At 49.2% G+C, this 21,848-nt stretch overlaps 1 protein-coding gene across 1 annotated transcript in view; it reads left to right on the forward strand.

The window, feature by feature from the left end:
• map7d3 (MAP7 domain containing 3) overlaps positions 1–21,848 on the forward strand; it is a 99,515-nt gene that overhangs the window by 60,883 nt on the left and 16,784 nt on the right. Inside the window, 7 exon segments of the mRNA XM_067997338.1 lie at positions 849–878; positions 881–999; positions 2,747–2,919; positions 4,453–4,718; positions 12,239–12,350; positions 12,921–13,095; positions 20,468–20,572. Of these exon segments, the coding sequence (XP_067853439.1) occupies positions 849–878; positions 881–999; positions 2,747–2,919; positions 4,453–4,718; positions 12,239–12,350; positions 12,921–13,095; positions 20,468–20,572 (980 nt within the window).

The raw sequence follows: 21,848 nt of genomic DNA on the forward strand, positions 1-21,848 counted from the left end.
TCTGAGTAGGCAGAAAGAAGTGTTAATTGGTGCAGGATTGGAGCACGTGTGGAGAAAAAAAATACAGCATCTTTGGTTGGAAATTGGGGTCGTTTCAAACACTGGTTTGGTTCAATGTTCTGACAAGTGCTTGCAGATATAATTCAATTTCCAGCTGCTTATTTAATTTTCATTGATCTGAAATCTCCTTTTGCTGCCTTGTGCTGTCTACAGCATATTTTTAAGTCCCGTGTTTTGTTATAAATCTTTATACCCACCTGGCAGCTGAGTGTGCAACCTGACTTGTAGCATCACCATCTCCGCTGTACAGAGCCAGAATGTTCTTCCACTGCTAGGTTGTGTACTTTTAACAGTTTAACTTTTTAAAAGAAACGTGTTCCTTTTTTGGGGTGAAGCTTGGCGTATGGCCATCTGTATAGGTCTCTCCCTGTCTGCACTAAGGACTGCTGTTCGATGGAAGCACAGACCGTATTGACAGCAGCACACACCATGCATGACCTCGGCTGGTAGCTTTAATAACCATCCATGTGACATGAAATCACTGCTATGTTTGTGTTTCTCACTGGATTATCGTGTTGTCCTGTGGTTTGATGCTTAAATAACTTGCTGTTTATAGATGGCACTAATCATTTTAACAATTGAAAGCCAATTCTGTTCATTTTCTTTCATTGATTCTTCACCTTCTGAATTACTAACTGTAGTGTGGTGCTGGTGTCGAATAATCAATTGTGGCGGGCTGCACTCTGCCTTTCAGTTGTGGTCCTAACATGCACAATTTCTTTTTTTCTCTCTTGTTTTCTCGCTCTGCACTTTTATTGCTTTCCTGTTTTTAAATTCTAACTTTGTAGAGTCTCATCTGTGTCCTCGTTCAGCCTCTGCTAGCCTCATGAATCACCCCATCAACCCCCCAACAAGCCCCTGCGGAGCCGCAGCACTGACAGACAGAACTCGACTCCAGACGCCACTGCCGGGGACAGTACATCAGTCGAAGCCACGCAGGTCAGTGGAGGAGACTGCTTTTACCGCATTCATTTGGAAATTGTTTATTTACTTAGTATCTTTTTGTCCCTACTGAGACTTTAAAGTGCCGTTGGAGTTCATTAACCCTTTGAGTGCCTCGGCAAATGTTACTGTTGTAAAGAAGTTTCTCCTGAATTTCTTATTGATCATTATTGTTAGTTCAGTGTAATGTTTCCTTCTTGCTATATTTTTTTTCTCATAGAATATTCAGTATTTTAGGGGTTGGTTTAAAAATTGTGCGCAGCAGGCATCAGAATTGAAAGGGTTAGATGATAGAAAGCAATAACTTGCATTGCTATGGCCCCTTTCACAACCCCAGGAGGTCCCATCTTTACAACCAATGAAATACTTTCGGAGGGTAGTCACTGTTGTAAATTGGGGAAATGCGGCAGCCAATTTGCACATAAACAGCAATGGGATTAATGACCAGATAATCTGTTTTTTTTTACTGATGTTGGTTGAGGGATAAATATTGGCCTGGACACCGGGGGAGAACTGTCCAGCTCTTTGAATAGTGCTGTGGAATCTTTTACATCCGGTTTAATGTTTCATCTGAAAGAGGGCACCTCCGACAGTGCAGCACTCCCTCAGTACTGCATTGGAGTGTCGGTCTAGATTTTGTGCTCCAGTCTCTGGAGTGGGACTTGAACCCACGACCTCCTGACTTAGAAGCGAGAGTGCTGCCCGCTGAGCCATGGCTGACACCTAATTAATCGTGAAGACTGGATTTCATTACAAATTATCCATCCAGATATAGTGTAATATTTCCAGTTCAAACTCTAACTTCTCTTTTAGAGTCACAGGAATAAGCAGTAGCAATTTGATTAGGGTGTCTGTTTTTTCTGCACTATGTAGTGTTAGCCCAAGTGAGATGTAACAGCTGTAGATGGCGGTTGTGCAAAATGTCCATCTCCCCCTCCGCATTTCGTTTGGGGCCCATCAAAAAAGGGGAGTTGTGGACTGAACACTGATGGGTAGCCAGTCCCTTCACTGATCCAGTTTGGACGTTGGGTTTACTGGAGCGTTAGTGTTGCTGGCTGCTCCTTCACCAGCCAACAGCAACCCAGAATAAACCTGCCCAGGTCTGTAAGACTGTGGCTGCCAGCCCTCTGTGCGAGAGGGGCTCCCGCCGGGCCCTGGCACTGCTTACACCCACCAAGCCCAATATAAAAAACAGCTTTAACGTCCTTTCACGTGCGATCAGAGACTGGATGCTCTCCAGACCAAGGGGCATTACTTGACTTTTTCCAATATTCCCTTAAGGTCAGAGGTTAAGTGAGTTTGGGCAGGCTTGCTCCCATTTCCATTGGCTGAGTCTCTAAGCCTGACAGTTCCATCCAGGGACATTAAGGTGGCTGGTGAGAGAAATTGAAGTACCAAGTTTGCTGCAGGGTGACCGCCCTTCTGAGGTTAGGGTGAAAGCACATTATTTATGTAGGGAGAGTCTAGACTGCATCTGAACTAAGTGTTATATCAAACCAGAGTTTGGTTGATGTTGGTGAATGATATAACGTGAAACAGAATGCAGCATTTACTTGACAACTTGTATTCCTAATTTCAAAAATAGCATGTATTGAAAGTAAAGTAGCAAAGTACATTTGAACTTTTAATGAAATAGCTAGCTAATTTGATGGTGTGGAAATGAAAAAATGTTGTTTTAATGGATATGAATTTAAAAGATTGTTAATGGCAGTAGTAACAGGTAATGTTTGGTTTATACACACAGAAGCAAATCAAGGAGAAACGCCCTTCCTCTCCTGCCTCGACAACAGGCCGCAGACGATCTCCCTCTCCAAATGTGGCTAAGAGACCGTCGTCACCATTGAGCGCAATAACAAAGAGACCTTCATCACCGTCAAGCACAGTGACAAAGAGATCTCCATCACCTTCAACAGTCAAGTAAATGCTATGAATATTTAGAAATGATTACATTCCATTAATTTGTAAAATCATTGTTTTGTTCTTCTACTGGGGGGAGCTATGGAGTTGTGGTATAGATCAGCTGTGTCTGCGTGTGAAACACTGGGGCGGGCCTGCGTGTGAAACACTTTGGGGCGGGCCTGCGTGTGAAACACTGGGGCGGGCCTGCGTGTGAAACACTTTGGGGCGGGCCTGCGTGTGGAACACTTTGGGGCGGGCCTGCGTGTGAAACACTTTGGGGCGGGCCTGCGTGTGGAACACTTTGGGGCGGGCCTGCGTGTGGAACACTTTGGGGCGGGCCTGCGTGTGGAACACTTTGGGGCGGGCCTGCGTGTGGAACACTTTGGGGCGGGCCTGCGTGTGGAACACTTTGGGGCGGGCCTGCGTGTGGAACACTTTGGGGCGGGCCTGCGTGTGGAACACTTTGGGGCGGGCTATAAGGAACGAGCGGGGGAGTGGGACTAATTGGGTAGCTCTTCCAAAGAGCCGGCACAGGCACAATGGGCTAAATGGCGGCCAGCTATGCTGTGTCATTCTGTGATCTAATTGAATGGCGGAACACGCTCGAGGGAACGAATGGCCTCCTCCTGTTCCTGTGTCCCTAGTGAGCTCGTCATTCGCTAGATTGATTCGTGCAATCCTGGAGACGAAATCTTCGCCGGGATGCACCGTGCAGCATTTTTTAAACGTGCGCCCTAATTGGGGTCACGTGCTTCACAATTCTGCATCTGTGGAAATTGCAGGAGGACTTGGAATGTGACAGGGTATTCCTTCCTTAAAGTCGCCCCTTCTCTTTCTCTCCCCCCCTTCCCCACCCACCAACTATTTTCCCTACTGTATGGGAGCCAATGTTTGTAACAACACCTGATATTCGGAGTATTGTCAGTCAAATACCAGTTTTCTGATCTCTACAATTTGTGGCTGCAGTGCAGAATGTGTTTAATGCCTGCGGTTTACGTAACCCTGGCAATCTCAGCTCCCTAATGTGCTGGTTTTACTGAAGCTCTGAGTCAGTTTAGCAGGTAAGGTGTGACATGCACAGAGATTAACCAACTGCAGGTTATTGAGGATTAGAAGATTGTAATTAGGTAATGCCACTTAGATCCAGAACTCTGGGTATTGCTCACCTTGCTGCCACTCAGCACCTAAAGTCACAAGGGAGGTTGGTGCTTAAATCTATGCCACGTCTACTACGAATTGACCTGAATTCAATAGAACTTAGGCCTTGATCCCATTGCAACTCAAAGTTCACTGGTGTTTTTGTGGCCTGTGTGTTGCTTCAAGAAGGAACATACAGCTAGTCTTTGTGGTAGAGGTGCTGGTTTTGGTTCTACCCGGGTAGCTCTACATCTTAATAGAGAAAAGGAACATAAATTCAGTGAAGCATTTTTCAAAACTTCTGCTTCCGTTTATTGAATTGATTATTTTTATAATTTAACGGTGACACTATTTTCTGTGAATTTTCAGTTTAGGTTTTGGATCTTACTAACCGTGATTTGATTTGAATGTTAGATCGAGTCCAAAGAATCGTGCTCCTTCTCCCAACACAGTCAAGCAGCGCCCTCCATCGCCTGCGGCCATCCACAAGCCTCTGCCTGTCCACCAGCTCCCACTCGCTTCCACTGGTACAAGTGCGACCAAAAAGAAAACTGAGAAGGAGGCAAAACCAAAGCAGAAACCGGAAGTTGCAGGACCAGGGCACGAAATCGTGCAGACGTTGGAAAAAGAGCCCTCGGCAACAACATCCACCAAAACCAAAGATTCCGAGCAGAAACCAGGTACAGCCTGATCAGAGAAGGACAGAGGGGTTGGGGCTTTAATGGAAGCTGCAACATGTTTCTGTAGAGAGTAATGGCCCCACCATCTTCAGCTGCTTCATCAATGACCTTCCCTCCATCATAAGGTCAGAAATGGGGATGTTCGCTGATGACTGCACAGTGTTCAGTTCCATTCGCAACCCCTCAAATAATGAAGCAGTCCGTGCCCGCATGCAGCAAAACCCGGACAACATCCAGGCTTGGGCTGATAAGTGGCAAGTAACATTCGCATCAGACAAGTGCCAGACAATGACCATCTCCAACAAGAGAGAGTCTAACCACCTCCCCTTGACATTCAACGGCATTACCATCGCCGAATCCCCCACCATCAACATCCTGGGGGCCACCATTGACCAGAAACTTAACTGGACCAGCCACATAAATACTGTGGCTACAAGAGAAGGCCAGAGGCTGGGTATTCTGCGGCGAGTCACTCACCACCTGACTCCCCAAAGCCTTTCCACCATTTATAAGGCACAAGTCAGGAGTGTGATGGAATACTCTCCACTTGCCTGGATGAGTGCAGCTCCAACAACACTCAAGAAGCTCGACACCATCCATGACAAATCAGCCCGCTTGATTGGCACCCCATCCACCACCCTAAACATTCACTCCCTTCACCACCGGCGCACCGTGGCTGCAGTGTGTACCATCCACAGGATGCACTGCAGCAACTCGCCAAGGCTTCTTCGACAGCATTTCCCAAACCCGCAAACTCTACCACCTAGAAGGACAAGGGCAAGCAGGCACATGGGAACAACACCACCTGCAAAATCCCCTCCAAGTCGCACACCATCCCGACTTGGAAATATATCACCGTTCCTTCATCGTCGCTGGGTCAAAATCCTAGAACTCCCTTCCTAACAGGAGTGTGGGAGAACCTTCACCACACGGACTGCAGCCGTTCAAGAAGGCGGCTCACCACCACCTTCTCAAGGGCAATTAGGGATGGGCAATAAATGCCGGCCTCACCAGCGACGCCCACATCCCATGAACAATAAAAAAAATTGTGCCTCTTCAATGTGACTTGGAGAATTCCCACACATTGTCCTTGTGAGAATGTTCAAGTAGTAACAATAACAGCTTGCATTTATAAAGTGCCTTTAACGTAGTGAAACGTCCCAAGGCCCTTCACAGGAGTATAATCAGACAAAATTCACACCGAGTCACATAAGGAGATTTTCGGACAGGTGACCAAAATCACAGAAGTAGGTTTTAAGAAGCATCTTAAAGGAGGAGAGAGAGGCGGAGAGGTTTAGGGAGGGAATTCCAGAGCATGAGGCCTAGACAGCTGAAGGCACGGCCGCCAATGGTGGGACAAAGGGAGTGGGGGATTTACAACACAGGTGTAGGTGTAACAATGTGTAGAGGGAAATACAGCCATGATCAGCTGAGAAAACATTTGAAAAGAAAACCTTCGGTCCTGGATTTCTGCCTTGTCCAGTCTCTTGGCCAGATAGAATCCCCTATTCACCTTATTTACACTGCCAAATTCAGTCTTGATGGTACCATCATCAGTTTCACTCGAGCGCAGCTTGTGAGAGTAAAGTACACCACCCTGACTTGGACATCTACTGTTGTTTCTTCATTGTCGTTGGGTTAGTGTCCTGGCATCCCCTACCTAACACCATCGTGGGGCCACCATCACCACAAGGACTGTAGTGGTCCAAAGAGAATCATAGAAAGGTTACAGCTCCGAAGGAAGCCGTTCGGCCCATCGAGTCCGTGCGGCTCTATGCAAGAGCAATCCAGCTAGTCCCACCCCCCCGCCCTATCCCTGTAGCCCTGCAGATTTTTTCCTTTCAAGTACTTATCCAGTTCCCTTTTGAAGGCCATGATTGAATCTGCCTCCACCACCCCCTCGGGCCGTGCATTCCAGATCCTAACCACTCGCTGGGTAAAAAAGTTTTTCCTCATGTCACCTTTGGTTCTTTTGCCAATCACCTTAAATCTATGTCTTCTGGTTCTTGACCCCTCCACCAATGGGAACAGTTTCTCTCTATCTACTCTGTCTAGACCCTTCAAGATTTTGAATACCTCAATCAAATCTCTTCTCAACCTTCTCTGTTCCAAGGAGAACAACCCCAGCTTCTCCAGTCTATCCACGTAACTAAAGTCCCTCGTCCCTGGAATCATTCTAGTAAATCTCTTCTGCACCCTCTCTAAGGCCTTCACAACTTTCCTAAAGTACCGTGCTCAGAACTGGACACAATACTCCAGTTGTGGCCGAACCAGTGTTTTATAAAGGTTCATCACGACAGGGCAGGTGATTTATCTACTTTAAGTACAGCCAGCCTTTCAAGTACCTCCATCAATTTTTAGCCCATCCAGTATCTCAACTATATCTTCCTTTACTGAGACTCTGGCAGCATCTTCTTGCTTTGTAAAGACAGATGCAAAGTACTCATTTAGTACCTCGGCCATCCCCTCTGCCTTCATGAGTAGATCTGATTTATGGTCCCTAATCGGCCCCACCCCTCCTCTTACTACCTGTTTACTGTTTACATGCCTATAGAAGACTTTTGGATTCCCTTTCATGTTGGCCCCCAGTCTATTCTCATACTCTCTCTTTGCCCCTCTTATTTCCTTTTTCACTTCCCCTCTGAACTTTCAGTATTCTGCCTGGTTCTCAGTTGTGTTATCAACCTGACATCTGTGATACGCCCCTTTTTTCTGTTTCATCTTACTCTCTATCTCTTTTGTCATTCAGGGAGCTCTGGCTTTAGTTGCCCTACCTTTCTTCCTCGTGGGAATGTCCCCAGACTGTACCCGAACCATCTCCTCTTTAAAAGCCGCCCATTGTTCAATTACAGTTTTGCCTGCCAATCTTTGAGTCCAATTTACCCAGGCCAGATCCGTTCTCATCCCACTGAAATTGGCCCTCCTCCAATTGAGTATTTTTACTTTAGAGTGGTCCGTGTCCTTTTCCATAGAAGGCCCACCAGCTTCTCAGGGCCGCATCGCCCACATCCCGAGAACAAACCATTGTAAAAGTTATGTAACCAGGTGACTAATAAACAAGTGGTAAACAACCCTGAGGTGTGGGCCAATTAAACCGATGGTTAAGGAATGTTAATGTAGATGATGCATGTTGGTAGATGAAATAGCAAACCCGCAGATGATGAAAGGAGGCCATTGGCAAGGGTCGGAATGGAGGAGAATTTACGTCATTATTCATGTTTCACTGAATGTTTCACTGAAAGTTTCCGATCAACCCCGATTACTGCAGATCAGTAGTGGGGCCACATTTGGAGTGCTGCATGTGAAATTTGACTCCCTACTTGCAAAATAACATTGATGCATTAGGGAGGGTTCAGAGAGGAGCGACCAGGAAAATTCTGTGGAATAAGATTCAAGTTGTGAGGAGCTGAATTTGAGCTTGAGACAATGATCCTGGTCTTTGAAATGATGAGAGGCATATACATTATAGGTGTAAGCAGATTATTTGATGAGGACACTGAACTTGAGATCAGAGTACAGCGGTTTGAAATGAGCGAGCCAGAAGTGAGATTCGAATTGGCCCATGCTGAAATAGTCAATGATTGGGACTGAGTCCCAGCAAAGTTACTCCGGGCTCTTTCAGAAAGGAGCTGAGTAAATGGGAGTCGGATGGTTAGGAGGATAGTTGTAGACGGGGATGATAAAATGCTCCGTGGACATGGTGGTTCCTTTGCTTCTGCGATCGTTGTATGCAGGGAATCACAGGCTAGAGTTAGTGTATGAATGTGCAGATGGATAACTAATTTGGACTTGCAGTTGATTCCATTTTGGAGATCAGGGAGTATTTATACAGTATTGCAGGGCTATGGGGAAAAATTTGCAGGGCTATGGGGAAAGAGCAGGGGAGTGGGACTAGTTGGATAGCTCTTTCAAAAAGCCAGCAAAGGCACGATGGGCCGAATGGCCTCCTGTGCTGTATCATTCTATGATTCTATTCTTTTCTCCAGATATTAAATTCTTGGGATAACGTCTTTGCTGGGGTAGATTGTACAACAGGATTGGGCTAATGGGCCAAAAAGCTTCTTGTCTCGTGCTTCCTTGTGTTAGCAACAAAGCGTAGATAAATGGAAAGCCTCAAAGTTTCTTAGCATCACTACAAAGCACTGAGCTGAAGGTTTATTAAAAGAATAAAAAAGGACCTTTTAGAAAATACTGAACCTGCCAAAGCAGAAACCATTAAAATCAAATCGAAAAGCTTAGTGACTCCCAACAGACAGGCACGTCACTTAAGTTTTCTGCAGTTTTAGTTGTCAGAGTGGCATTTACATAAGAGGCTGGCAATGAAACGGGCCAAGCTGTAAGGCCCCAAGGCACCACATTATATTTTTAGACTGCTGTACTTAATGTTTCAACTAGAAGCATTAGGACTGCTGACACACTGCCTGGAGCAGCTGAGAGTAATGATTTCTGCAGGTGCTGACCCTGCTATGGCCAGCAGCAGTGAGCACCTCTCCTCAGACTTTCCTGGCCCAGGTTTTACACCGTTTAAGCTGACACACAAAAGGAAGATGAGAATTGACTGCAGGAAGTGTGTGGTTTTGTTAAGCTCATTACTTTAATAGACCTGCCCTGGCTGTGTATAGCCACTAGCTGTGCTCTGGAATCTGTCCTTCACTGTAGTCATTGTCCCCCAAAGAATCTTTTTGCAATCAAAACTTTGTGGTGTTCAAAATAAAATTTCACAGAAAATGAGTAAGTTTAAGTTGATACACTAACTATGAAACTAGATCGCATTTTGTGGGAAGCGATTTTCTTCTCTTTTGCTCGGCTTTTGTTCACCTTCTGATTTAGGTGAAAACCTGTGCATTTCTCAAATCTCTGTGTAAAATGTAATCTAACCAAAAGCAGCCATGTTGCTTGCTTTACCTTCCACCTGTGAAGTTTAGAGTTAGTTTCACCTTTAAAACTTAATGCAGATTTGATGAATGAAGAATTAACAAAAGGGATTTAAATCCATCTGTAAAGACATGAATCATGATCACACAATCAGATGATGAGCCAGGAGCAGTGACTTTAAGGCGCAATATTATTGTGTCCGTTAACTCCGCACGCTTACCTTGTTGGATGCGATTAGCCCCCTCCCCACCTCATCCTTGAAAATATATTTTTAGTCAACAGAAGTAACTCATCAAAGTGGATCTTGACTAAGGATGAAGAGTTTTCAGTACTTTCCCAGTAGTTAAATTCCCCATTGATGTGCACACACTGTTGTGTACTAATTGTTTATCCTGGCATAAGCCCCATGTTGCCTCCTGGGATTTGGTATCTATGAAAACTCCAGTCCTTGAGCTTTCCAGTGGCAGCTGTCTGGAGCTACCCCCATTGGATAGATGATCTCATCGGGAACTTTCCAAACTGGCAGAATACCACAAACTACCTACGAATGGGCACAAGTTGGAATATCTCCTCCTGAGAATAGTGTAAACAGAAATGGGGAGAAGGCAGAGAAATGGGATTGGAGTGGATACCCAATCTCCTGCACTGAAATCTCTGTAATTAATACTTTTCCTGTACCATTTTACTTCCGTCTGCCCCAGTAATGTTCACTTTTTGAAAAGGTTTTCTTTTGTGAGCTCATTAATGTGAAGAATATTGGTGCTGGTGAAGTAAATGTCCTTTCCACTGTTTGCACCTCGTGTCAACATCCAGTCCACTCCCTTCAGTTACATCATGGGATAATAGTGTGTTTAAAGCCCCCTCCCCTGGCCATGTACCTGTTGCCCCAGCACTTCAATCCTAAACTCAGAAAAACACCAGGGTGATTGCAGTTCCCGCACTAACCATCTCTGCAAGGTAAAAAACCTAATGCCCAATTCATGGGCACCAAGAACTGAGCTGAGGGAATTTAAACTCACTTCACATGCAGCTATGAGAGAGGAGACTATCATTCCATCCCAGCCTAGGACCCAAAAGTGAAAAGTCTATGATAGAACCTCCCTATCCAGGGGTTAGCAATCGCAAAAACAAATTGAGCATTTATGCACTGAATGGGTATCCATACCAATAAAGGCAGTACATCCCACTGATGCATAAGATTACAGACTGGTGGGATGAAATGGTTTTCAAGAAATGTGACCTGAAGTTACATAGCATTCCAAACATACTGTACCATTTCCATTGAGATTGGTTGATAGACTGTAAATGTGCTTGCCAGGATGTTTGTATTTAAGCTTGAATTAGTTAGTATGCAGGTGATCAAGAAGGCCAACGGAATGTTGGCTTTTATTGCTAGGGGGATAGAATATAAAAACAGGGAGGTATTGCTGCAGTTATATAAGGTATTGGTGAGACCGCACCTGGAATACTGCATACAGTTTTGGTGTCCATACTTAAGAAAAGACATACTTGCTCTCGAGGCAGTACAAAGAAGGTTCACTCGGTTAATCCTGGGGATGAGGGGGCGGACATATGAGGAGAGGTTGAGTAGATTGGGACTCTACTCATTGGAGTTCAGAAGAATGAGAGGCGATCTTATTGAAACATATAAGATTGTGAAGGGGCTTGATCGGGTGGATGCGGTAAGGATGTTCCCAAGGATGGGTGAAACTAGAACTAGGGGGCATAATCTTAGATTAAGGGGCTGCTCTTTGAAAACTGTAAACAATTTTACAACACCAAGTTATAGTCCAGCAATTTTATTTTAAATTCACAAGCTTTCCAACAACGTTCACCTGAGGAAGGAGGAAGCCTTCGAAAGCTTGTGAATTTAAAATAAAATTGCTGGACTATAACTTGATGTTGTAAAATTGTTTACAATTGTCAACCCCAGTCCATCACCAGCATCTCCACATCTTTGAAAACTGAGATGAGGAGAAACTTCTTCACTCAGAGGGTAGTAGGACTGTGGAATTTGCTGCCCCAGGAAGCTGTGGAAGCTACATCATTGAATAAATTTAAAACAGAAATAGACAGTATCCTCGAAGTAAAGGGAATTAGGGGTTACGGGGAGCGGGCAGGAAATTGGACATGAATTTAGATTTGAGGTTAGGATCAGATCAGCCATGATCTTACTGAATGGCGGAGCAGGCGCGAGGGGCCGATTGGCCTACTCCTGCTCCTATTTCTTATGTTCTTATGTTCTTATGAATTGCAATAGAAGTAAACTCTTCCACAGCAAAATTTTACTGTTGCAAAATCACTTTGTGTACTTGGCCTAAAAATTCAAACAAATATCATTGAAATAAGCTTCACCTTGAAGTTAAGAGTTTGTATTATTCACACTATAAAACACATTTTACTTACTCGTGCTTACTAATTTTATTTACAACCTGTACTTAATTTCACTTACTTTTGATACTTGCTATCGATCCCTCACTTGCTATCGATCCCTCACTTGCTATCGATCCCTCACTTGCTATCGATCCCTCACTTGCTATCGATCCCTCACTTGCTATCGATCCCTCACTTGCTATCGATCCCTCACTTGCTATCGATCCCTCACTTGCTATCGATCCTTTAACTTACTATTAATTCTGTTGCAGGGACCACATCGGCTGAAGAAGCTGTTAAAATCTTAGCTGAGAACCGGCGACTTGCACGTGAGCAGAAGGAGCGTGAGGAGCAGGAGAGACTCCAGTTAGAAGAAGCTGAGAGGTAAGTGGCATAGAAATCGCAGCCTGCAATTCACTGAAACAGATGTTTGTTTGTAAGTACAGGGGCAGACCTTGTCTTTCAGATTCAAACCATGCAGTCAGGCAACTGGAGTTGTTTTGTAGTTTTGGATTTGCATACATAATCTGTTTAATGCATTTTCCATCACGTCAGGTTACAGGGAACAGCTGGGAATGAAATCACTAGAAGAATGAAGAGGGAAAGTTAGAAGGAAACATTTCACAGAGAGAGTTGTTTGAGTTATTAATGATTTACCCCAAGTGGTTATTAAGGATGAGTCTCGCCTTTTAAAGGGGACTTGAATAAGCATTTGAAAAGGAAGAATATGAAAGGATTTGGGGAAATGGGATTGGAGTGAATAGCTCCAGTTGACGAGCTATCATTGGCACAGGGCGATGGGCTGAATGGCCCCCTCCTGTGGTTTATATTGTGATTCTATGAATTGGGGGAGGAATGATTTTTCCGAGACCCTTTTTATATTTGAGAGACGGAGGAAACGGTATTTAACGCTCACCGCAGAGAATTGCGCTGTGTTTTTTTTGTAAGGTGCAGGAAAGAAGAGCTGAAGCAGAAGGAAGCTGAAGAGAGCATTCGCAGGGAAGAAGATGCCCGTAAGCTAGGGGAAGAGAGAAAACTTGCAGAAAAGGAGAATCAAAGAAAAGCTGAAGAGGAAAGAGTTCGCAGAGAGCAAGAGGAGCAAGAACGTCTCGCAGACCTCCAGCTGCAGGTTAGAGTTTCATGTGCTGTTTGTACAGAAATTCAGCTTTCGTATCATAATAGGTACAGCACAGGAGAAGGCCATTCTTCCCATCGTGCCTGTGCCGGCTCTTTGAAAGAGCTTCCAATTAGTCTCATTCTTTGTGTGGGCATATTCTTAAACATCGCTTTTTAAAGCTTTAAGAAACAACGAAACAGTTGTATATTTCAAGATTCTTTCCCTTTGTGCCCTAATTATGACACTATAGCTGGTTTTCTATTGCAAATGCATTGTACATTGCACAAGAATAGCCTGTTGCCCAGTGATCCCTTCTGAAAGTGGGCCTGCTTCCCCTCCATACAGGAAATAATGTTACTTCAGTAAGTTAAAAGCATTTCTTTTTTATCAAAGCGGTCCCCGGTTCTTTTGAACACGTGCTTGCTTGGCGCCATCAGTTTATTGAACGATGAACAGATTCCCCCCGATGATGATTACGATAACTGTGAGGATCTGTCCTTATAAAACAGCACGAGTTTTATGCCGTGTAATACGTAGCACCGTATCCTGCTACTAAGGTGGTTCTTTCCCCCAGAGGCGACAAAATATTATTGTGAATAGGCACATTCTGAGGTCAAGTATGAGGCCAAGTAGACCGACAGCTGGTTGTAAATCCCTTGATCCTCGCGGGTCAGGAAATGCCTGACTTTATGTTTTAAAAAAATTGTTTTGCATCTGTAGCAAAGTAATAGCGGGTGTACACCATAGAATAGAATCATAGAAGTTTACAACATGGAAACAGGCCCTTCGGCCCAACATGTCCATGTCGCCCAGTTTATACCACGAAGCTAGTCCCAATTGCCTGCACTTGGCCCATATCCCTCTATACCCATCTTACCCATGTAACTGTCCAAATGCTTTTTAAAAGACAAAATTGTACCCGCCTCTACTACTGCCTCTGGCAGCTCGTTCCAGACACTCACCACCCTTTGAGTGAAAAAATTGCCCCTCTGGACCCTTTTGTATCTCTCACCTTAAATCTATGCCCCCTCGTTATAGACTCCCCCACCTTTGGGAAAAGAGTTGAGACTTTTACACTTGTACAAGATAGATGTGCGAAAACTTATACTGAGTATTTAACAGTTACCTAGAATCATAGAATCTTACAGCACAGAAGGAGTCTATTCGGCCCATCGTGCCTGTGCTGGCTCTTTGCAAGAGCTATCCAATTAGTCCCATTCCCCTGCTCTTTCCCCATAACACTGCAAATTTTTCCTTTTCAAGTATTTATCCAATTCCCTTTTGAAAGTTATTATTGAATCTGCTTCCACCGCCCTTTCAGACAGTGCATCCGCCCTCCTGCCCACGCCCCTAATAAAAGTAAAATATTCTGATTGCTCTGGACTCAGAGTCAGCTGAGAGAAATTCTTTTTGCTAATAAGCGAGCTGAATATCTACCCGTGTGTGTGTGGCTGAGATGGATTGTAAACCAAAACTGATCAGTGATTCCCTAGTGGTAGATCTTGGGTTTATTTTTTAAAAAGGAGAGAGGGTCTGAACGTGTACCACACCAAACAGTTGCAAATTTTTTAAAAGTGCAGGTCCTGAAATAGTACATACATTGCACTAAAAATGCACTTGTGCTCACTGTTACCTTTTTCATTTTAAAATAACTGTTTCCATACAACATTTTAGGAAAGGTTATTTGCACATACTCTGCATCCACCTGAGTTCACCTAGGAAAAATCGTGAGTGCCAGTAGGCTTTTGAGCAGAGTAATGCCTCGCCCATCTTTCACTAAAGCGTATTACATGGCTTCAGTCTGTTCATAGAATCATAGAAAATTTATGGCACAGAAGGAGGCCATTCAGCCCATTGCATCCGTGCCGGCCAAAGATGAGCCACCCAGCCTAATCCCACGTTCCAGCACTTGGTCTGTGGCCTTGTAGGTTATGGCACTTCAAGTGCACATCCAGGTACTGCTACCAGATGTGCTCTTAGTGCAGTTAAATCTGCCAATAGTTATAATACTTGGACCACAGACTTGAGCAGTTCTAATGTCTGAAAGCAGGGGATTGAATTCCAATTTAAACATTTGATTGGGTCAGAAGCATTGACTACATACTCATGGGCATGTAGGGTGCAGGTAAGGTTTTCTGTGGCTAGTACCATAAAGCCTGTGCAGATGGAGAAACTACCACTTTGAGGCTGATATAGAAATAAACAGTGGCTTCTCAACTAGTGCATTTTCCAATTAGGAAAGCATCAGTGCAGGAGTCCTGTATCTATGTCCATATGTGTGCTACACTCTAGGTACACGTCCCGCATTATTGTCCTTACCGCACCGGGTTGAGAATAGAGTGGTCGTCTGTCTACACCCCAAGGTTGCAGCAGAATTTCACAAGAAGTTAGCGTTCCCCTCTCGGTTGGACAGTGTTCAGAATGAAGAGTTCAGAGTATTTCAGGAAATTCACACAGCTGTTTTCTGTAGAGATGAGATCGTGATGAATCTTCAATAACAGCTGGCACATGGGCTACAGATATTGTCTAATGTTATTAACTGGATGGGAGTGAGTCCTGGGTTAAAGGGCTAGAATTAGGGCAATACACACTTGAACTTATTCTGTGCAATGTAAACTTTGAAAGTGTGCACAAAGCAGCTCTTCATTACAGTGATTACCTATCTGTTAAATAGTAAGTGTTTCGATAGACTGTACTTTCTGCCTGGAAGATGGGCCCCATCTGGAGTAACTGCTATGGAATAGCTTGCCCACGATTTGTAGAGTATTGCAATAGAAGGTAGGTTGCTGTATTTGTTTTTAGGTATGTTATCATTCTTCACATTGGGTACCCATTTTTTTAAAAGTCTTGCATTTATACGGCACCTTTCACGACCTCAGGACGTCCCAAAGCCCTTCACAGCCAATGAGGTAGTTTTGAAGTGTAGTCACTGTTGTAATGTAGGACACACGGCAGACAATTTGTGCACTGCAAGATCCCACAAACAGCAATGTGATAATCAGGTTGTCTATTTTTAGTGATGTTGGCTGAGGGATAAACATTGGCCAGGACACCGAGGAGAACTCCCCTGCTCTTTTTTCAATAGTGCCATGGGATCTTTTACATCCACCTGAGAGGGCAGACAGGGCCTCAGTTTAACATCTCATCCAAAAGATGACACCTCGACAGTGCAGCACTCCCTCAGTACTGCCCCTCCGACAGTGCGGCGCTCCCTCAGTCCTGAGCCTCCGACAGTGCGGCGCTCCCTCAGTCCTGAGCCTCCGACAGTGCGGCGCTCCCTCAGTCCTGAGCCTCCGACAGTGCGGCGCTCCCTCAGTCCTGAGCCTCCGACAGTGCGGCGCTCCCTCAGTCCTGAGCCTCCGACAGTGCGGCGCTCCCTCAGTCCTGAGCCTCCGACAGTGCGGCGCTCCCTCAGTCCTGAGCCTCCGACAGTGCGGCGCTCCCTCAGTCCTGAGCCTCCGACAGTGCGGCGCTCCCTCAGTCCTGAGCCTCCGACAGTGCGGCGCTCCCTCAGTCCTGAGCCTCCGACAGTGCGGCGCTCCCTCAGTCCTGAGCCTCCGACAGTGCGGCGCTCCCTCAGTCCTGAGCCTCCGACAGTGCGGCGCTCCCTCAGTCCTGAGCCTCCGACAGTGCGGCGCTCCCTCAGTCCTGAGCCTCCGACAGTGCGGCGCTCCCTCAGTCCTGAGCCTCCGACAGTGCGGCGCTCCCTCAGTCCTGAGCCTCCGACAGTGCGGCGCTCCCTCAGTCCTGAGCCTCCGACAGTGCGGCGCTCCCTCAGTCCTGAGCCTCCGACAGTGCGGCGCTCCCTCAGTCCTGAGCCTCCGACAGTGCGGCGCTCCCTCAGTCCTGAGCCTCCGACAGTGCGGCGCTCCCTCAGTCCTGAGCCTCCGACAGTGCGGCGCTCCCTCAGTCCTGAGCCTCCGACAGTGCGGCGCTCCCTCAGTCCTGAGCCTCCGACAGTGCGGCGCTCCCTCAGTCCTGAGCCTCCGACAGTGCGGCGCTCCCTCAGTCCTGAGCCTCCGACAGTGCGGCGCTCCCTCAGTCCTGAGCCTCCGACAGTGCGGCGCTCCCTCAGTCCTGAGCCTCCGACAGTGCGGCGCTCCCTCAGTCCTGAGCCTCCGACAGTGCGGCGCTCCCTCAGTCCTGAGCCTCCGACAGTGCGGCGCTCCCTCAGTCCTGAGCCTCCGACAGTGCGGCGCTCCCTCAGTCCTGAGCCTCCGACAGTGCGGCGCTCCCTCAGTCCTGAGCCTCCGACAGTGCGGCGCTCCCTCAGTCCTGAGCCTCCGACAGTGCGGCGCTCCCTCAGTCCTGAGCCTCCGACAGTGCGGCGCTCCCTCAGTCCTGAGCCTCCGACAGTGCGGCGCTCCCTCAGTCCTGAGCCTCCGACAGTGCGGCGCTCCCTCAGTCCTGAGCCTCCGACAGTGCGGCGCTCCCTCAGTCCTGAGCCTCCGACAGTGCGGCGCTCCCTCAGTCCTGAGCCTCCGACAGTGCGGCGCTCCCTCAGTCCTGAGCCTCCGACAGTGCGGCGCTCCCTCAGTCCTGAGCCTCCGACAGTGCGGCGCTCCCTCAGTCCTGAGCCTCCGACAGTGCGGCGCTCCCTCAGTCCTGAGCCTCCGACAGTGCGGCGCTCCCTCAGTCCTGAGCCTCCGACAGTGCGGCGCTCCCTCAGTCCTGAGCCTCCGACAGTGCGGCGCTCCCTCAGTCCTGAGCCTCCGACAGTGCGGCGCTCCCTCAGTCCTGAGCCTCCGACAGTGCGGCGCTCCCTCAGTCCTGAGCCTCCGACAGTGCGGCGCTCCCTCAGTCCTGAGCCTCCGACAGTGCGGCGCTCCCTCAGTCCTGAGCCTCCGACAGTGCGGCGCTCCCTCAGTCCTGAGCCTCCGACAGTGCGGCGCTCCCTCAGTCCTGAGCCTCCGACAGTGCGGCGCTCCCTCAGTCCTGAGCCTCCGACAGTGCGGCGCTCCCTCAGTCCTGAGCCTCCGACAGTGCGGCGCTCCCTCAGTCCTGAGCCTCCGACAGTGCGGCGCTCCCTCAGTCCTGAGCCTCCGACAGTGCGGCGCTCCCTCAGTCCTGAGCCTCCGACAGTGCGGCGCTCCCTCAGTCCTGAGCCTCCGACAGTGCGGCGCTCCCTCAGTCCTGAGCCTCCGACAGTGCGGCGCTCCCTCAGTCCTGAGCCTCCGACAGTGCGGCGCTCCCTCAGTCCTGAGCCTCCGACAGTGCGGCGCTCCCTCAGTCCTGAGCCTCCGACAGTGCGGCGCTCCCTCAGTCCTGAGCCTCCGACAGTGCGGCGCTCCCTCAGTCCTGAGCCTCCGACAGTGCGGCGCTCCCTCAGTCCTGAGCCTCCGACAGTGCGGCGCTCCCTCAGTCCTGAGCCTCCGACAGTGCGGCGCTCCCTCAGTCCTGAGCCTCCGACAGTGCGGCGCTCCCTCAGTCCTGAGCCTCCGACAGTGCGGCGCTCCCTCAGTCCTGAGCCTCCGACAGTGCGGCGCTCCCTCAGTCCTGAGCCTCCGACAGTGCGGCGCTCCCTCAGTCCTGAGCCTCCGACAGTGCGGCGCTCCCTCAGTCCTGAGCCTCCGACAGTGCGGCGCTCCCTCAGTCCTGAGCCTCCGACAGTGCGGCGCTCCCTCAGTCCTGAGCCTCCGACAGTGCGGCGCTCCCTCAGTCCTGAGCCTCCGACAGTGCGGCGCTCCCTCAGTCCTGAGCCTCCGACAGTGCGGCGCTCCCTCAGTCCTGAGCCTCCGACAGTGCGGCGCTCCCTCAGTCCTGAGCCTCCGACAGTGCGGCGCTCCCTCAGTCCTGAGCCTCCGACAGTGCGGCGCTCCCTCAGTCCTGAGCCTCCGACAGTGCGGCGCTCCCTCAGTCCTGAGCCTCCGACAGTGCGGCGCTCCCTCAGTCCTGAGCCTCCGACAGTGCGGCGCTCCCTCAGTCCTGAGCCTCCGACAGTGCGGCGCTCCCTCAGTCCTGAGCCTCCGACAGTGCGGCGCTCCCTCAGTCCTGAGCCTCCGACAGTGCGGCGCTCCCTCAGTCCTGAGCCTCCGACAGTGCGGCGCTCCCTCAGTCCTGAGCCTCCGACAGTGCGGCGCTCCCTCAGTCCTGAGCCTCCGACAGTGCGGCGCTCCCTCAGTCCTGAGCCTCCGACAGTGCGGCGCTCCCTCAGTCCTGAGCCTCCGACAGTGCGGCGCTCCCTCAGTCCTGAGCCTCCGACAGTGCGGCGCTCCCAGTCCTGAGCCTCCGACAGTGCGGCGCTCCCTCAGTCCTGAGCCTCCGACAGTGCGGCGCTCCCTCAGTCCTGAGCCTCCGACAGTGCGGCGCTCCCTCAGTCCTGAGCCTCCGACAGTGCGGCGCTCCCTCAGTCCTGAGCCTCCGACAGTGCGGCGCTCCCTCAGTCCTGAGCCTCCGACAGTGCGGCGCTCCCTCAGTCCTGAGCCTCCGACAGTGCGGCGCTCCCTCAGTCCTGAGCCTCCGACAGTGCGGCGCTCCCTCAGTCCTGAGCCTCCGACAGTGCGGCGCTCCCTCAGTCCTGAGCCTCCGACAGTGCGGCGCTCCCTCAGTCCTGAGCCTCCGACAGTGCGGCGCTCCCTCAGTCCTGAGCCTCCGACAGTGCGGCGCTCCCTCAGTCCTGAGCCTCCGACAGTGCGGCGCTCCCTCAGTCCTGAGCCTCCGACAGTGCGGCGCTCCCTCAGTCCTGAGCCTCCGACAGTGCGGCGCTCCCTCAGTCCTGAGCCTCCGACAGTGCGGCGCTCCCTCAGTCCTGAGCCTCCGACAGTGCGGCGCTCCCTCAGTCCTGAGCCTCCGACAGTGCGGCGCTCCCTCAGTCCTGAGCCTCCGACAGTGCGGCGCTCCCTCAGTCCTGAGCCTCCGACAGTGCGGCGCTCCCTCAGTCCTGAGCCTCCGACAGTGCGGCGCTCCCTCAGTCCTGAGCCTCCGACAGTGCGGCGCTCCCTCAGTCCTGAGCCTCCGACAGTGCGGCGCTCCCTCAGTCCTGCACTGAACTGTCAGCCTGGATTATGGGCTCAAGTCTGTGAAGTGGGTACTTGAATCCATGACCTTCTGACTGAGAGGTGAGAGTGCTACCCACTGAGCCACGGCTGACATCCATATCTATAAACCGTGTATGTACTCTGGAGAATTTCAGCTTGCTACAGGGGGTGTATAATAATGAGCGGCATTTAGCCCTGGCATGGGTTTTGTTTAATGACGCGCTTTACCCTTTTTAATTTTTTAAAAATCCTTTGATTATAAATGTAAATTTAATCAACACTGAAATGCGTTGTGTTGGAAAGACTGCTGACATGGTGCAGCATTCTGATGATGTAAGCTGGATACTGCAGCTGCATTGATCACGGAGGGTATTTGCTGTGAAGTGAATACGGAGTCTGTGTTTCAGAGAGAAGAGGCAGAAGCGAAGGCTTTGGAAGAAGCTGAGCGGCAGAGACTGGAACGAGAGCGAATCATGCAGCAGAATCAACAGGAACGCCTGGAGAGGAAGAAGGTGCGATCTTCACTAGCCCTGATAATTGAAGGGCCACGACCCATTGTAGGAGGGGAGATGATGCAAGTACTATTGATTGGGTAATCCCAAGCTTGGGTTTGGAAAGCCTGTGGCTTGTAGGAGGAAGGGGAAATGAAGGGCACATAGTTGTAAAGTGGGAAAGAACAGGCAATGCAATCTCAACACAATGAGGATGTTGGGAAGTGGAGGAATGTGTCCGTCCGTTGTGTTGTGCCTCTAGGGCAGATCCTAACCCAACTCTCTCACTAGAGATTCTTGAGCCACTCACTGGGAAGAGTAGTTGAGGTGGTTTCCTGTTGCCTTCCTCACTGGTTTTTATCTTCAGATTCTGTTTTCGGTGGGCAACGACCGAGGCTAAAGAGCTCCCCGCCTACCCTTTACAATAGGGGGGCCGCCCACACCATCGGACCCAAGTATCCCCCCGCCCCCCCCCCCAAACTGGGCATGAACCCAATATTCAGAGCCGGAGCTCCAGTCTCCACTTGCCAGGACTGTCTGGAGCGAGGCTCGAACCTTCACCCTCTGACTCAGAGACAGGAATATTACCGTGAGCCCAAGGCACACTCTGGAAGAATGTGTAAATCAGCATATTTGAAGCATGAGGGGAAAGAGCAGCCATAATGGTGTCAATAAAGTAGAGACAATCCTTTGCGAAGGATTGCCAATCTGGCAAAAAAAAGTCACCTTGCGTCCTTTCCAGGAGGTGCAAGAAAGCCATAACCAGTAATAGGGACAGTGTTCAGGTGTTGGGCAGGTTAGGGCTTTGTGGAGTTGTTGAGGGAACAATTGCCCAGAGATGGGCCAGCGAGATTGGAGAAACAAGGGTGAGGCCAGGGAGGTGCGTGGATGAAGAAGGACACGGTGGAGCTTTCAAAAATAAAAAGTGGGAGGTATTAGTTGGACTTGTGGGAAGACGCGAGAGAATTGAACGAAGATTTTCATTGTCCCATTGAAGGGAGCTAAAGATGTATTTATTCAGTCGTTGTGCAGAGAGGGGGATGAGAGGCTGTACTGTCGTCGTACAATGACCGTACAGCCTCTCATTCCCCTCTCTGTACAATGACCGTACAGCCCCTCATTCCCCTCTCTGTACAATGACCGTACAGCCTCTCATTCCCCTCTCTCTACAATGACCGTACAGCCTCTCATTCCCCTCTCTCTACAATGACCGTACAGCCCCTCATTCCCCTCTCTCTATAATGACCGTACAGCCCCTCATTCCCCTCTCTCTATAATGACCGTACAGCCTCTCATT

The sequence above is a fragment of the Heptranchias perlo genome, chromosome 15 (genome assembly GCF_035084215.1).
Source record: "Heptranchias perlo isolate sHepPer1 chromosome 15, sHepPer1.hap1, whole genome shotgun sequence".
In the NCBI taxonomy this organism is placed as follows: domain Eukaryota; kingdom Metazoa; phylum Chordata; class Chondrichthyes; order Hexanchiformes; family Hexanchidae; genus Heptranchias; species Heptranchias perlo.